This window comes from Dermacentor albipictus, chromosome 2 (genome assembly GCF_038994185.2).
Source record: "Dermacentor albipictus isolate Rhodes 1998 colony chromosome 2, USDA_Dalb.pri_finalv2, whole genome shotgun sequence".
NCBI classification, from domain to species: Eukaryota; Metazoa; Arthropoda; class Arachnida; order Ixodida; family Ixodidae; genus Dermacentor; species Dermacentor albipictus.
Genome location: NC_091822.1, coordinates 75,438,778 through 75,454,223, shown reverse-complemented (window position 1 = coordinate 75,454,223; position 15,446 = coordinate 75,438,778). Strand labels below are relative to the sequence as shown.

Below are 15,446 nucleotides of genomic sequence, written 5' to 3'. Positions count from 1 at the left end.
ACGGAAGTGTTTCATTGCACGTGAAGTCAATAGCACTAAACTTGGCAGAATGCACGTGTACCTTTCAGAATTATGGCATCAATTTTTGAAGTTTCAATTCACTGGGGTACTTTACACGCTGCGTGTGGCGTTTTTGAGTACTTTGTCAAATGTACTCCTCAATTGTTTGAGCTTTTTTCTCCTATCGATGACTTCACCTGGGACGTATATCACGCATGACGGTTCTCGTATTTCCAGACGGTGAACATTTCCCCAGGGTGCTGACATTTTGGTCTTTAGTAGAAGTGAGCTCGAGTAGAAGTGAAAACTAGATTTAATAAAGGTTAGCATGTTCCCTCACCTAAACGCTGTATTTGCTAATATGCTGAATTCTGCTTTGTTTTTCAGATGAAGACATGACAAAAGCACCAGCTATACGCCTCAACCTCACTTTAACCAAGGTAATTGACGCTTACGGGTGACACCTAAGTACGTAACTTATACCGCAGGGGTGGCAAACTGATGTTACATACGAGCCACTTTATTAGCCAAAAGGACTACCTTTAGTCGCACTGGCGAAGTTCAGATCTAGATTATTGCAATACTGCAGAAAGAGTTCAGAAATATTGTTAATCCAAAAACGAGAGATGGAACAACAAATTCATTTATAAGAGACATCGCTAGGTAGAGGCCTCGGAAGACCCTGCCCGTTTTAGTGTTTTCAGAAAACCACGATATGTTGCAATTTTTAATGATTCGTTCATTCTGATTACATCGCAATAATGCGGTAGGTGTAGTTAATTCTTACTTTTTGTTGTGTTTTATTCCCACATATTTTTTCATGTTTTTGAATGGCTGATAGGCAACTGCACAGGCAGTCTGAGGCCTTTGCATCGGACGAAGAAGAAAGGCCTGTAAACCGGCGCGCTGAGAGCCTATCCTCTTCTTAAGCATGTCCCATCCAGCGCTGTCCTGCTTGAATCTATTGGCATGACGTGGTGCAGAACCATTTATCGATGTTTCACTTTGTCCCGCGAAACATTTACGAGGTGTCAGTTCCTACAAGGTCATCGGATAACTATTGCGTGGCCTTCGCATGCAACAGTGACATACTCTTGGCAGCGCAAACATGCGACGTGCATCATCAGCCGTAGTTTGTGTACATGTTGTGAACTATTTTGGCTGTGGTAGTTTTCTCCCGACGAAAGGAAGCGGCGCTTTTAAATTGCCACAGTCCAATTTGAAACTTTCTCGCTATCTTTGCTTCGCGTGGGAACAGAAATATACGTGCTCTATGGCCGGCTAACGTGACCCAACCCCGAAACATGCAAGTGCCGATTGTGATATAACATTTGAACCAGCCAGTGGCATTGTTTTTACGCATTTCAAGTCTACTATGCTATGTCTAGCTTGGCGTCCTGTATGAAACAGATGCAGTGTCTAAACACAGTGTTCACTACTGTTGATAAAACAACATGAAACGTAAGCTGTTTGCTTTGGCATGGCCTCGACCGCTCGGCAGTTCGACAAGTGTGATTACCGCTGTGCGGTGTACTGCTAATACTAACAAAAACTATCGTATTCTTGGGCGAAAACACTGTCCAACAAACGAGGTAGTCGCGCAATGTATCTGCAAATAGGTATTTGAACGCTTGTCAAAGCAAACAGAAGAACTTATTCTGCAGCCCCCTGGCTGGTACCCAGGCTGGTACTTTAGTCGCGTATGTTTGTCAACTACTAACTAATGCTAAGCCGCAGCCTATCAGTGCAGGGCGAATGTTACAGTAGGGGCACATTCATAAAACAACTTTTCAGAAATACGCCACTTACCTCCGAGGCTGAATTTTGGCTTAAACATGCCTGCAGATCGCGATAGATGCTACGTCCGCCTCACTGGCTGCTGGGAGTTAAATCTGAAGCTAAATCCCTTCATCAGGTCGCACAGAATCGCCTACAATGTAGGACACACCATGTCACATTAAGCAGATCACGTGATGCTGAAAACAACCGCAAGTAACTTCCGCCGAGGGCATACCTGGCAGAGCACACGCTGCGTTCACCCAAGCCAGCATGGTGGCCAAAGCAGACAGCTCATAGGTGGCGCCGCTGCGTACGCAATATTGCGGTCCTGATAAAAAGAGATCTCTGTAAAGCACTATATTTCGCAGAACAGAAGTCGAGCGACCATTTTTAATGTTGTAAGCGACGTGCCATTGGTTCTACGGCATGTAAAGAAAATTACTGAAGCTCCGTCGGCAAAGCGTTATTGTCCACCCGAGACGGTTCAACGGAGGCCTTAAACCTTCATTCCAATCGTCAGTATTAATCGGAAACTCCCTACAATATTTGCTAGCGCTTTCCATGCATGACTGTTTACGTGATGTGACCAAACGTCCAAAAACATGAATCCGGCGATGACAAGGGTCCATCGTCGCTGCAGCCGCCCCACTGGAGAACCAGACTTGCGCTTCACTTTCTTTTGGGGAATTGTGGAAAAACAAATGTTCTCGGAAGCTGGTGCCATTTAAAACCCTTGCATTCATGGCAGATTGGTAAAACGACTACCTATCGTCCGTGGCGCTCAGTAGACGAAAGGTAATTCCAGGACGAGTGAGATGCAACCTTGGTACGGAATGGGTTAAAGCCAAACTTTCCGACAGCAATAAGTAAGGAATATACAGTGCATGGCTGCCTTGACTGCCCTATATTATTATTACAGAAACCTCTTACGCCTCACGTAGGATGCAGTATACCGCCGCAGTCGCCAATGGCACGCAGAACTAGGAGATATTGTGTATTTCTGCACGAGACAATAACTCGTGTGACGGACTTCTGACGCACCTAAGTGCGAGAAAGAAGCTCCAACAACTCCGTCATAAGTACAGACGTCACTAATGTCATATTTCACACACACACACACAAACACACACACACACACAAACACACACACACACACACATATATATATATATGTGCGTGCGTGTATGTGTGTGTGTGTGTGTGTGAGTGTGTGTCTGTGTGTGTGGCGTGTGTGTGTGCTTGTGTGACGGGAAAATGAGGTTGTAGGCGTAGGCAAACATCGTCGCCCAAAGACTGCCTTTAATCTTCATCTTCCTCTCCTTTCAAACACCTGTGTCTATACTACGGTGCATATTCCCCTCCCCTCCCCCAAGAAGCATTCACCACAAACAACATTGTAGAGTGCATGCATGAGTGAATAAACATGAAGCGTATAAAGCGCACAGTTAGTCCAGTGTCACAAGATTGTTCTGTAATTACCTTACAAGTTAATTGAAAAGGACCCGCAGTCCGGTGACGTCCAGCATAACAAAGGTAGACAAGTTCGACTTTTGCGCTCCGGACGACATGCACCGCAGTTAGTGAGTATTGGTGGTAGCAGATGTTTAGCTTTTGACACAACTGATTAAAGTTGGAGTGCCTTGAAGTAGAAGGAAGGGTGGTAGGTTTTGAAGCTGACGCGGACGGAAGGATGCACGTTGCGAGTTTCTTTTGGGTTACTGCGCTCACGTGCCATGTATCCTTGGCGAATGGATCGTCTCATTTTTGACGATTGGAGATGCGCGTTTCCTGAAATGTCTGCTCGTTCCTCGAGCTTTCTGGCGCCAGAAAATTGTGCCATTTATCTTTTACTGTCTCACGCGGTGTCGTCGCAGCGGTCCTCGCAATGGGCGCAGTTGTCACCGGTGACGTTTAAGAAGTCGGGTACAGCTCGCGCTTAGTTGGCCAGCGAGTTCACGTCTTTCTTTTCACATCCATGCTTTCGGTGACGCTCTTCGTCGCCGGCTGTGCCGAGGTCGCCGTCGTGGTCGCTGACGTTTTTGAAGGCGTTGATGTTGGTCGTTATGATGTTTTGCTTTGAGAGCTGGTGAGGTAGCACTTCCATCAAAGTATGTGTTTGACTTGTTTCGCAAATTTACATTGTGATCCTTGGGTAGCTGATGCACTGCTTGCTTTTAGGATACTTGTCTATCAGCAAAGGGTTGTCTATTCACTGCCGATCATGCATACATAGATTATGCCTTGCGATACAATTACAAGTAACTTTTAATGAATCCGGACAGCAGTACTGCCAGCACGAGGGAAATTTCGCTAGATTTACAATTGTAGGCCTTTCTAGTGAAATATGACATTCTGCGCTGAAAGATTGAAGTGGTAATACTGCCGATGCTGCAGTGTATATTAATTTAGTGAATGCAAATTACCTTCGCATTAGCATTCAATGTATGTCTTTTGACCGTACAGCCACGCAGTGAACGTATCTCGCCTAGTAAAAACGAGGGGCTGTGGATGCCCTGACGGCTTGTAGAAGTACTCCTGCTATGATTTCGCAGTTCGTACCGCAAGCTGTGTTGTCGACGTTTGTGCACTTTGAATGAAATACTTATTTGTAAAGGTCGAAAGAAGCGTACCCTGTAACGTTAAACAAAGCAGCACGGGTGCATCTCGGCGCAAGCGGACGACTCTAACCAGCGCCGAGCACGACAATGGAGTTGTGGCGCTAAATTGCCGACTATGTAAAGCTATACTAAAATTTATCGGTAACCGCCCATAGGCAGAACAACACTGAACACTGCCCACCAGGGTTTCATAGTGGCCTTGGCGTTACATGATGTAAAAGTGTCCTTGCATAGAGGGCACAGTAAAGAAATCCTCAGGTGTTCCCCGAATCCCTCATAACCAGATCGTGTTTCTAACACGTGATACTCCAGAATTTATTTTTTTACCCCTTAGCAGTGTCCCAGTGGGTGTGTGCTTGGGCGATCCTTGCTTTTTTGGAAAGTTATAAATAATCCCCGTTTTTTGTTGAGCTTCGCTGCAAATGACCTATAAGAGGCGTAAGTATAGTGGTGCTACGTGAATTCATGGTGAGGGAAAAACATATTCAGACCTTTTGCATTGGTGTCGTGAAGTGGCGCACTGCTTTGACATTGCGCCCATATTCCTTAGAATTTTAGAAAGGTTCCGTCTCATCTAGGCACATTGGTCAACGTGCAAAACATCTTTGGACAACAACAAACTATACATGAGCTGATGTGTTCTTCTGTCAATAAGACTGCAAGGAATCCGCAGTGTATTTAGCATAACGATTTGAACGGCAATAGCATTTCAGCTTCAATCCAGTGACTTCAGTATTTGAATGTTTTTAAAGAAATTTAGAAATACAATTACTCTACAAAATTGGCACTCTATCATTTGCCAAAGAGAAAAGAATTATAAATACAGAAATTATTTTGACGACGGCAACAGACACATTTTGGAAAAATCTAATGAAATCTAAGGAACCTTTTCATCTGAGTTAGGGAAAGTTCCTTTCGAACGTTGGTAGAACTTCCAGGAAGGATCTTGCACCAGTGGCTCAAACGTTAATGCACTGGTAGTCAGAACGGACTAAAGAAGTACGTTTGTTGCGGCTGCCAACGCAGTGCAAGATATTTCAATTGTACTTTATTTCTCTAAGTTGATACGACTGCGCGAATGACCCAAATTGCAGTTGTGCACATTACAGTGCGTATATTTCTTCCCCATCCCAGCTTAGTTTAACCCGTCTTTCTTGAAGAACGCTATACCGTCGCCGCGCAACGCTCTCACATGATAGACAACTGCAGAATAGCGGTAACTACGAATAAATACATATTTACATTTGAGTGTGTATCACGCTATACACTGAGGGCTCTACTCTTATAAATGCCCAGACAGCACTTTTTTCTAAAGTGAACGGACCTGAAAAGTCGCCTGTAGGCACCCTACGCCTACTAAGGTGCAACTAAACCATTGTTCTTCGCCTTCTCCTTTCTTCTTATATTATCTCATCTCCTCGCCACTCTGCAGTTTAGCAAGCCAGACAGTGCCCTCTTCCGCAAGCTTAAGAAGGTTTGTATAACTAGCAAGCATAAGAGAAAGAAGAAAATAAAGATTAGAATAAAGAGAGAGTCGCGGCATTCGCAACAGCATGACATGGCTACAGATGGGTTTCAGAGTTAGAGTTCTCCTCCTGGTGTGCCGTTCCTACAGTCGTGTACCGGATGTGATGCGTAACTGCGATGCCTATTAAATACCCGTAGAACACGCAGATACTCCTAAGATAGCCATCGCAACTTCGTTTGGCCTGTGTGAGCACGTGGGGGTGCCTTTTGGACTCCACAACTTGGGTCACACATTCCAACGGTTGACCGTAGGAGTCTCCCGACTGTACTCGCCTACATCGCTGACACTTTTGTCGCGAGTACTACTGCACGAGCGTCACCCGCGTAGATAATTTAAGTACCTCCAGCAATATGATATTGTCGTGAATAACTCGAAATGGGTCTTCGACACTTCGGAGCTGGAGTTCTTAGGCCAACACATGTCTTAGTTGGGACCAAATCTGTGCTCTGTAATCTCACTGGTGTAAAGCCAGACAAGAAAGCGAATACCTCGTAGAAACGTGGGAGTCCAAACTCGTCTCCGAGGACTTGGAACAACAACGACGCCTCGTCGCCAGAACCAAGGAGGCAGCGAAGGCCAGAGGGCTCCTGGAATGAGGAGACCTTCCACCGAGAGCAGAACCAGGGCTTACCTCGGCATACTGTTTCGAAAACAAAAGCTCCTCCTCCCCTCTCTCTCTCTTTCTTGTTTTCTCATCTTCTCTAATAGTTTTTCTTTTCCTGCCTTCTATGGTTGACCTCGGTGCATTCCCTATGCTGTATTCTCATTTTTTTTGCGCTTCAAAAAAAAAGTTTCATCGGCACACTTCAGCTGGCAGGAAGAACTCATTTATTGAAGCACAATATTGACAGGTGGACTTGTTTATCTTTTTCGGGTGAGCGCTTTCACCGCCTAACAAATGTTATGGTTCAGCGTAGGACGCGTCCGCATGTATCGCAAGTTTCTCGAATGGTATCGATGGTTCTGTTGTCACCGAAGCTTCTGTAATCTCATTGCTTGTGCGATGCGAATTGTGTAGAACTTAATCGATAACACGCGGGTTTCATCTATTACTATGGAACCTTCGATGTAATGTATAAAAGCCCACGCGCTCGGCCGGCAGATGAGATTTTCGACGATGGCCGACTGTATTCGCCGCTATCGTTGTGCTTTGAGTGTAGCCTCTTTTTGAGGGCACAGGTTCGCCCAATAAAACACTAGTTTCGCCATACACACTTTTGCTGCTTTCTTCCTAATACGTGACAAAATGCATTGCGTATTTTTTCAAACTGCTTTACAATGGCCGCTTTTAAAGTAAATGCCCACTTTTGTAGTCAAAACAACGACGGCAAGACAGCAACAGCTCAGTAATATACACATCCTCCACTTGCTTTGCAGGAGCAAAGGGTATCGAAGTTGTCCATCTCAGCATTGGGGAAGAGCTACGAAAAACAAGCCGAACTGATGATAGACTCGGTGACCGTGTGCAATGCAGCTTCTTCTCCCACTTCAGTGTTGCTAGACGGAAACACAAGTGTCAACGCAACATACGACTCGAACCTACAGGTATGGAAACCTAATATATATATGACTTGAAAAGCCTTAAATGCTACTGCTTGAACAAATATTTGCTTTAAGGTGCAGCTTCAAATAATAATAATAATAATAATAATATTAATAATAATAATAATAATAATAAAGAAACTCAAGTAGCTCAAGTGGTTTGGTACCGTGCCGCCTTATTTTCTACATTTCCTGAGTTCTTGTCAATGCAAACGTTGACTGTGAGCGGAGACTACGGTGCAATATGCGCACTTCAGAGTGCAAGGAAACGTCGTTCAGCGTGGCGTCTTCGCGCGAGAACGCACCTCTGGCCTCTTTTCTTGGCCGCAGCTTGGTCACAACTAGCGAAGATGAAGTACTAAATAGTGTAGGTGCGTGTGAATAGCAGTTTCTGAGACCAACTCGAATAGTGCCTGAAGGGAAACGAATACGAAGCGAATAGTGCAGAAGTGATTCAAATGGAAGCGAATTGAACGAATACCGTATATTTTTCGGGTAGTTCGCGAGCAATCTACAGCCTTATTGCGAACACTTTCAAGATCGTGATATTCAATACAAAAGCAACCTCCTCTCATTGCACTGTACATTAGGTTTTTTTTAAGCCAGAAAGACATCATTAGGAGCAACTAAGGTGATTGAAAACAATGGTCTCTTAGAAACAAAGTGTTCATGCATTTTTAATATTGTTTATAAATTTAACGTAGGGGGCGCGGGGGGGGGGTTGAATCAATATTTGCGCCCACCTTCGCGACCAAACCAGATAAGCGTGTAGCATGCGGCAACGCACGATGCTGTTGTTGTATAAGGTGTGTCACAATGAAAGGTTTTTTACTGAAATCCGATGATAGGACACATGCGTTGCATTTATTTAGAGTATCAGACAATAACAACTGGCGTACGCCGTTTCTAGCGAGCATTTTATTGGGACTGATTTCATTTAGCCGAAACCAACTGGCTGCCTGAGAGACAAAGCGTACTCTAGTACGTTATACCAGCAGTTTCTGTTAAGCCTTTAAGTAATTTTTGAAGGATAGCTTGTGGGAGGTAGCACAATTCTAGTCGGTGAGCTGTCCATCCGCAGAGCCGGACATTACTCGCATGATAAATCGAACTGCGTCATGGACTTATTAACAACTCAACAATAAAGTTTTAAACTGATTACTTTGCGGCACACATTGAAATTTAGAAACTGTAGCCTTTGAGAGGCAAGGCATATCCACTTGAATATGCGTCTGTGGATGACACCATTTTTGAGATGTGCGCCATGAAACTTGCGGTGAAAAAGAACTATTGTCCCACTTGATTTTTTAACAAAACGTCCTTTTTTTGTATTGAAGGACAAAAGTAACTGAACCGCTAACGCATTTTTTTTTTTGCAAAGATCACGAATACACTTCTATAAATTGATGTCATCTTAGAATTTGTTAGAAGTGAATCTGCCTAGCGAACTCTTCAGCTACAATTAGTAAATTGCAATATTTGCGGTGAGGTAAATAATTAAAGATAATTTGTGACCATTTGTTAGATGGTCAATTATATATTTAGATTCCTTGTTCAATGTCCACCCACTTGAGAAGTCAAACTAAGTGATTACAATTGTGTTATCCATCACAGATTATTTCTCAAAATTTTTTCAGCTTATATATCCGCTGTGGATGAGATTAAGGTTATCGCATCTTTGCTTCATGTTTTTTACCTTGATCGCGTACACCCGACGATTTACAGCCTTCGAAAAGTACTCTAAAAATCTCCAATGTTCCATTGGTGGCTATTCGATCATCAAATCAAATAGTTAATATTCCATTAACTTTCAGTTTCAATTTATTTCTGTCATAAGTGGTAAGCATGCTTGCATAAGTATGCAGAAGGAGGTCCCAAAGCATGGAGATTAGTGGGGACCTCCGGTCAGAAAATGTATACATTTGGGGAAATATATAGCACAAAGCAGCAGTTGGTAGTCACTAAGTGAATATTATGCACACTAAATGTAGTAGAAACAGCAAATAATACAAAATCAGCAACTAAGAGTAGAAATAAAACAATCGTTAAGGCATTCGCAACCGCAGAAAGCAAAACTTTTTATAAAGTGTACAACTGAAAAACACAGAAAAAAGGAAAAACGAAAGAAATTAGCAGGAGAGAGTGAAGTGAAAATCAAATCGTTACTCAAAAGTTTCGCATCTTAGCATGCTCCTAAAATATTGTGATTATCACGTACACATATATCGTATCATGACATAAAAATAAACAAGAAAAACGATGCGTTATTGAGGAGAGCCTGAAACGACTTTGATGATTTTGTAAAAACATACTGAGTCGTTAGGACAGGTTTTCTTGATCGTTAGGCTAGACATCTAAGCGTTCAGCGACGAAGTTAATTTGTTATAACATTTAAATATGTGGATCGCGAGTGATTGCAGCTGGCGCCGCTCTCCTGAGTTTTTGATTCGCCGCATCCCAATTAACGCGTTTGACCCAACTTACGCCACTTGGGCGAGCTATCCGACTGGCTACCTGGGGTAGCGTCATCGATAATTTTTCCAAATTCATGGTGAATCAATGTCGTTCGCTATAGTTGGAATGTTGCTTAATTTGTTGCTATAAAAAGTAACAGACATACAACACCCAACGACAATTTATTACAACACTCGAGCACTTCCGGTACACAGCAAGTATTGCCTGCTTTTCTTTTTTAGAACATGCTCTGTGTTGATGCGAGGTGCGCGGTCAGTGCTGGTCTCGAGTTTTCTTTTCGCGTTCACTATGGTTCGCCCTTGCGTTGAGGGCTGCAAATCTAGGGATCGGCAACATGTCAAGCTGCGACTTCATGTCCCTCTGCAAGGCAGCAGGCGACCGGAGGGGCTGCAGTACCTAGGATTGTCAGCATTCGATTGGCGCCACTACTTGGCGTTTGCGGCCGTCACTCCACGATGGAGGATTACTACCACGAGAGAGACTTCTAGCATGCCCAGTATTCGGGTTCACAGGAACCGCAAGCGGACTGGGCGTTTTACCGGGCGACCGGAGGCGCAGAAGTGAACGGCCTGCACGGTGCGGCCACCTCGTGGCACAAAGCTCAACTTGACAAAGCCACAGAGATAATAAAGTGGTGTATTTTACTTTGCTGCTCACGTAAATTTTCGGCAGGAACGCAATCCTGAACATGTTGTCTCTTGAAATCTTTAAAATATTTTAATCTTCGTTACTGAAATATAAAATCTGTCTTTTGCTGCTTCAGCTCTACATCACCAGGTGTCTGCATCGTGCAGGCCGCCCATACCACTCAAGTTTACGGTAAAGCCCCTCTATCACAGCGTTAGGAGTACGGAAGGGCTTTAGCTTGCGCCTCCACCCACCTGTCAGAACTGCCGGCTTGTCTGCGATTGCCGGAATACTCCACATGCTCGGCGCTGCGACAGAACGTCGCCACGCACAGCTTGGACAGCATTCGCGGGGAACCGACGGCCAGGTTGCTAGAGGAGAGGTTGGAGCGTCTTCGCGCGCTAGCTCCCGGACCACCGGAAGTAGACGACACGACGTCAAATCATGACGCAGAGCCAGAGTTGGCAGAGCTTAACCGTGATGACTCGGCGAAGGAGTTGAGAAGAAGCATGACTAGGGAGCGGGTAACTTGTAATCGTCCGTATCTGCGCTAATAGAAAGACGCTACGATTAAATTGGAGCGCTAATGTTTTGCTGCAGCTGTACCCCACACATGTACAAAATTTGCCCAAAACATTTCAGTGACCTTTAAAGAACAAAGCTATTTTTCTGGTTATTTCCTTTTCGGTTATCCAGCGCATGCCTACATAGTCTATAGCGCCAAACCTGTCTCTACCTATCGGTGTTCTGAAAAATCGTTCAAAGATTCCAATGTGTCTTTTGCATATTTATAGCAATTTAATGATCACCGCAGTCTAAGGCGCTGCGACACACCTCAGAGCACTCTTTCATATCCGTGATTGTTAAGTGACTGAGCTATTCGTTACTAAGGTAGTTATACAAGAAAAATAGAAATACAGTGTTTTCTTGCTTCCAAGTCAGTCGGTTTTGGTGTTGTGAAAAGCTGCTAGCTAGATAATATCAAGCAAAGTTTGGTGAAGTGTGATGCCTAAAATTTTATAGTTAGCTAGATTAATGGTATATTTATTCGGCTGTGAGCACTGAGTCAGCTTCTCCTCGTACGTCAAATGTTAATGCATAGCAACAAGAAGCTTTGTATCAATGTAGACATTTAGGAAACGTATGACAGCTAATAGCCTCTTTGCAAATTTACTCATTATTTTTTGCCATTATTCTTTACTTTCCGCAAGCCATTCCAACAGTCGCAATGATGACGACGACTGCGGCTTGGGTGCCTTTACATTCGGCAGTATTTGGTGTTGCATCACTACACTATTATTTCGTTCAGCTTAAATTTCGGCAGCAACGAGAAAAAATGCAAATATTTTCCAGTTACCTGAATGAAATGGCATTCCACATAAAACTGTAGACTATATCGAATAACATTTCAAATCAGTGAAATGCTTTCCTTTTATATTTTTATATTAAATACTTGGAGCTATGTCCCAGTGATGTAGCCATTTTAGGCAGGACAGTGTTCAACATACATGTACCTATTACCTGGAACCCGTTACGTGTGTGGGACACCGTGTCTTCAGTTTGAATATGGTCCCACTGGCGCGTTGAGGACTGTGACCAAGGATAAGTAAAAGCATACGAAACACCATTCCGCAGAACACTGGCGTTTCCCCTGCAACATAGTTCGGTTTTTAAATAAGGGAAAAAAATATCCAGATATATTGAACCCAGCTTCGGATATTTTGTAACTGCATGTAGAAAGCCGTTTCATTTACGTAACTAAAACTTTTCCCAGAGCCTTTCTACTTCGATATGAAACCAAAGTGGAGCGATTAAGAGTCCATGACATCTTGGGAGACCGAGTCACACTTAAAATTCTTCCCAACGTGCTTCGATTCAAATAGCGAGCACTTTCGCACACTACTTCTCTGAATAAGTGTGACAGCGACCCTAGGCTACCGTTTTGACTAACGCGGTATCCAACTTTATGAGTTTGCTCACCTGATGTCACGTGGCGCAGGCAGTGCGCTGTACTTCGTTTGCAAATGCCTCTTTCCCTATTGACTGCCTCTTAGAACTGTCATTATTTCAGTACTTTTCGCTCTACTGCATAAAGAGCAGTATCTTCATAGACGGAATGTTCCAATGGTTTTCGTACAATTTTTTCTCCCTTATCCATGGCGAGATCAAGCTGTGTCATCGGTTTCAGCAGGTGCCTACACTTGGCGGGATGCTTCTGCAGTGCGGATGCACTCATGTGTCATTTTTGAACAGCGACCGTCCGTTCCTATTTCTTAGCGAGTTTTCTTGACCAGCCAAACTTGTGTGCATCTCTACGGCGTTAATATTGCTCAGAGTTTTCTGGTCGATTCGTCTTGGGCTTGTGTTTGACGCTGCCTGCAAGCCGATAAGGAAACATACTGTAGCATCTTCAAAGTTTCTTTGTTGCTGTCGATTGTCTCTCCGTTCTTCATCATAATTATTAAATGCGAAATATGAAAAGTTTGGTGACAGAATTGGCGGGCTATCATGAAATGTTACGTAAGAAAACCAACAAAACAGACGCACTGCAATTACAGAAGACTATCAATAGAATTCTAAAAAGAAGTAACAAAACACTGACAAACAAGTCCATGCGTCACATAGAAAAGAGAGAGAGAGAGGGAAATACCACAACAACACAACAAGAACAAAAGTGTGAGTTAAAATTACAAATGCACCTATCCTTCCGTTCACAGAGAATAGATAAAGTCACTGTACACGTAAAAATTTCGTATATGCTTGAGAGCAAACTTCTGATTGTTCCGGTACGATTGGCTCCCAGAGCTTGCAGATTTTATGTGTAGGAGGTAACTCGCCGCGGTTGCTGTTTAGCTATAGCGCTTTGCTGGGCTAGAGAACTCTAAGCTTAATCTCGACAAATGACAATGATGACAGAGTAACGTTAACGGCAAGGACGATAGCCCGATGGTTCCGCATCGCGTACGTCGAAGGCAACTATTTCTATTCTGCTGGAATCAGACAAGAAGACATGATGATGCAGTACAGAATGCACAAGATTTATAGGTGAAGAACTCGTCTTGCTTTGTTATAGGTGAAGGTTGAAGAATACCTCTGTTGGTCATAATTTGCTGATTTCGTGAAGGAGCTTGCCTGATCATTCTTGCCTGTCCTCATAGAAATAATAAATTTATATAAAAGAATGGTAGAGATAATGAAACAGTAGTGTTAAACATATTAAGAATAGTTCACCTTTCAACACTTAGCGGCTAAACTAATGCCACTTTGGTCTCTCGCAGGTTCTCAAGATGGAAGCGTTATCCATGGACGCCCCGAGTCATGTGATTGCTATAACATTCTAGGAAATTGCAACAGAATGCATGAAAACCAAATTTTATACATAGCCGTCTCTTTTGTGTGAAGACTCATCAATTTTTACGATGTAAAGTATGTTAAGTTTATGACCACACATTAACTCATTTGCAGCTGAATAAAAGAATTGCTCAAGTTCTGTTATTTCTCCTTGTATTTTCTGCTTATAGTCACTCAAACAGGATAACTTTAAGGTCGGCGGTTATATATGCAAGACCGATTTATTGAAGTTTACAAGCAAGAATAAAGGGTGAACGGTGTGTTGTGCTCATCGATAATAGCTTAAATTATTATTTATTTGACAATTATCATTTTCCAAATCTCGCACATACAAATACACACGATTTTACATTCTTGTTATTGACTGCTTGCGTCACTCAAGTGGAGGTCAAAAGCGTGGCAGTTTGGGCGAGTTGGTATGTCATGACTGTTTAGGCTTGTAGCGCAGCTCAGAAAGAGCAAAACAGGAAGGAGGTAGGGGTAATCAAAGGGAACGGAACTTTGTTTTCCGTTCCCTTTGATAACCCCTACTTCCTTCCTTTTTTGTTCTTTCTGAGCTGCGCTACAAGCCTAAAACACTCAAGTGGAGGCCACTTCTGCGAGATCCTTCGTTGTAAAACACCTGGGCTTGACAAATACTTTTCGACTTTGGCAGAAGCTATGCGCGCACCACATGTCAATGGCGTATAAATAAGGGATAAAGAGAAATGAAATAAATGTTCATGGGAGGGAGGTTAAGCAGAACAATACAGCTGCTTTTCAAACCTGGCACTGGTGGAGGGACAAGGGGAGAAGAAATGGTTTCTATTTGGGCTTGCTGGCTCAATGTACAGGCGGATAATCTGCAGTTGAGGATAATGCAGATGAGGATAATATGCAGATGAGGATAATGTACAGGAGAATAATATGCAGTTCCTACAAAGACGAAAAGATGAAATTGTGGTGTGTGCGTCGCCTTCGTGTCTTTCTTCCTCATCGTCGGTAATCTGCACTGGCTCTGTATGAGATGGAAAGGTAGGACACAAAAGCGAACAAGGCAAGTGCTTGCGCTAAAGGATATACAATAACACAGAAGCACGCAAATGCTCTTACACACGGAGAGACGCTGAAGTGTGAGAGTGTTTACTTAATGGTGTCGCTTGAGCGTAGGAACTTCATTAACGCATTAGTCACCTTCGGCTGTGAGGACCGCATTAGCCTGCATTATAACATAATTTACTCTGAAAGTGTCGCGTCGTCGAAGTGTGTTAGCGCGTTTGCGAGGGGCCCTCTGTAATGCTGAAGCTAGGAGAATTGCAACGAACCTGGTTTCTTCACCGCGGCAGTTGCCCCAAGCGCCGCTGTATGGGATTCCCCTGTGACAAGTGAAGATATTCGCAGAAGCTGCGCAAATCCGTAGTCGGCAAATAACTGTTGTCTAGATTGGATGCCGTGAAGATGAGATACGAAGCTGCACCGAAGGGGCAAGGTGATGCGTACGGGCGTCCCAAAAACCTGGAGCGTTTTACGTGGTTACTTGGACGGTG

General features: G+C 43.6%; 1 protein-coding gene across 4 annotated transcripts in view; it reads left to right on the top strand.

Moving 5' to 3' along the window:
* LOC135913114 (lysosomal alpha-glucosidase-like) overlaps window positions 1-14,059 on the top strand; it is a 154,308-nt gene extending 140,249 nt beyond the window's left edge. For all 4 annotated transcript variants that reach the window (XM_065445789.2, XM_065445790.2, XM_065445791.2 and 1 more), the window contains exons 21-23: window positions 388-440; window positions 7,303-7,470; window positions 13,848-14,059. In XM_065445789.2, coding sequence (XP_065301861.1) covers window positions 388-440; window positions 7,303-7,470; window positions 13,848-13,910 — 284 coding nt within the window. In that variant the 3' untranslated portion in view covers window positions 13,911-14,059. The remainder of the gene's footprint in view (window positions 1-387; window positions 441-7,302; window positions 7,471-13,847) is intronic.
* The last annotated feature ends 1,387 nt before the right edge of the window (window positions 14,060-15,446 follow it).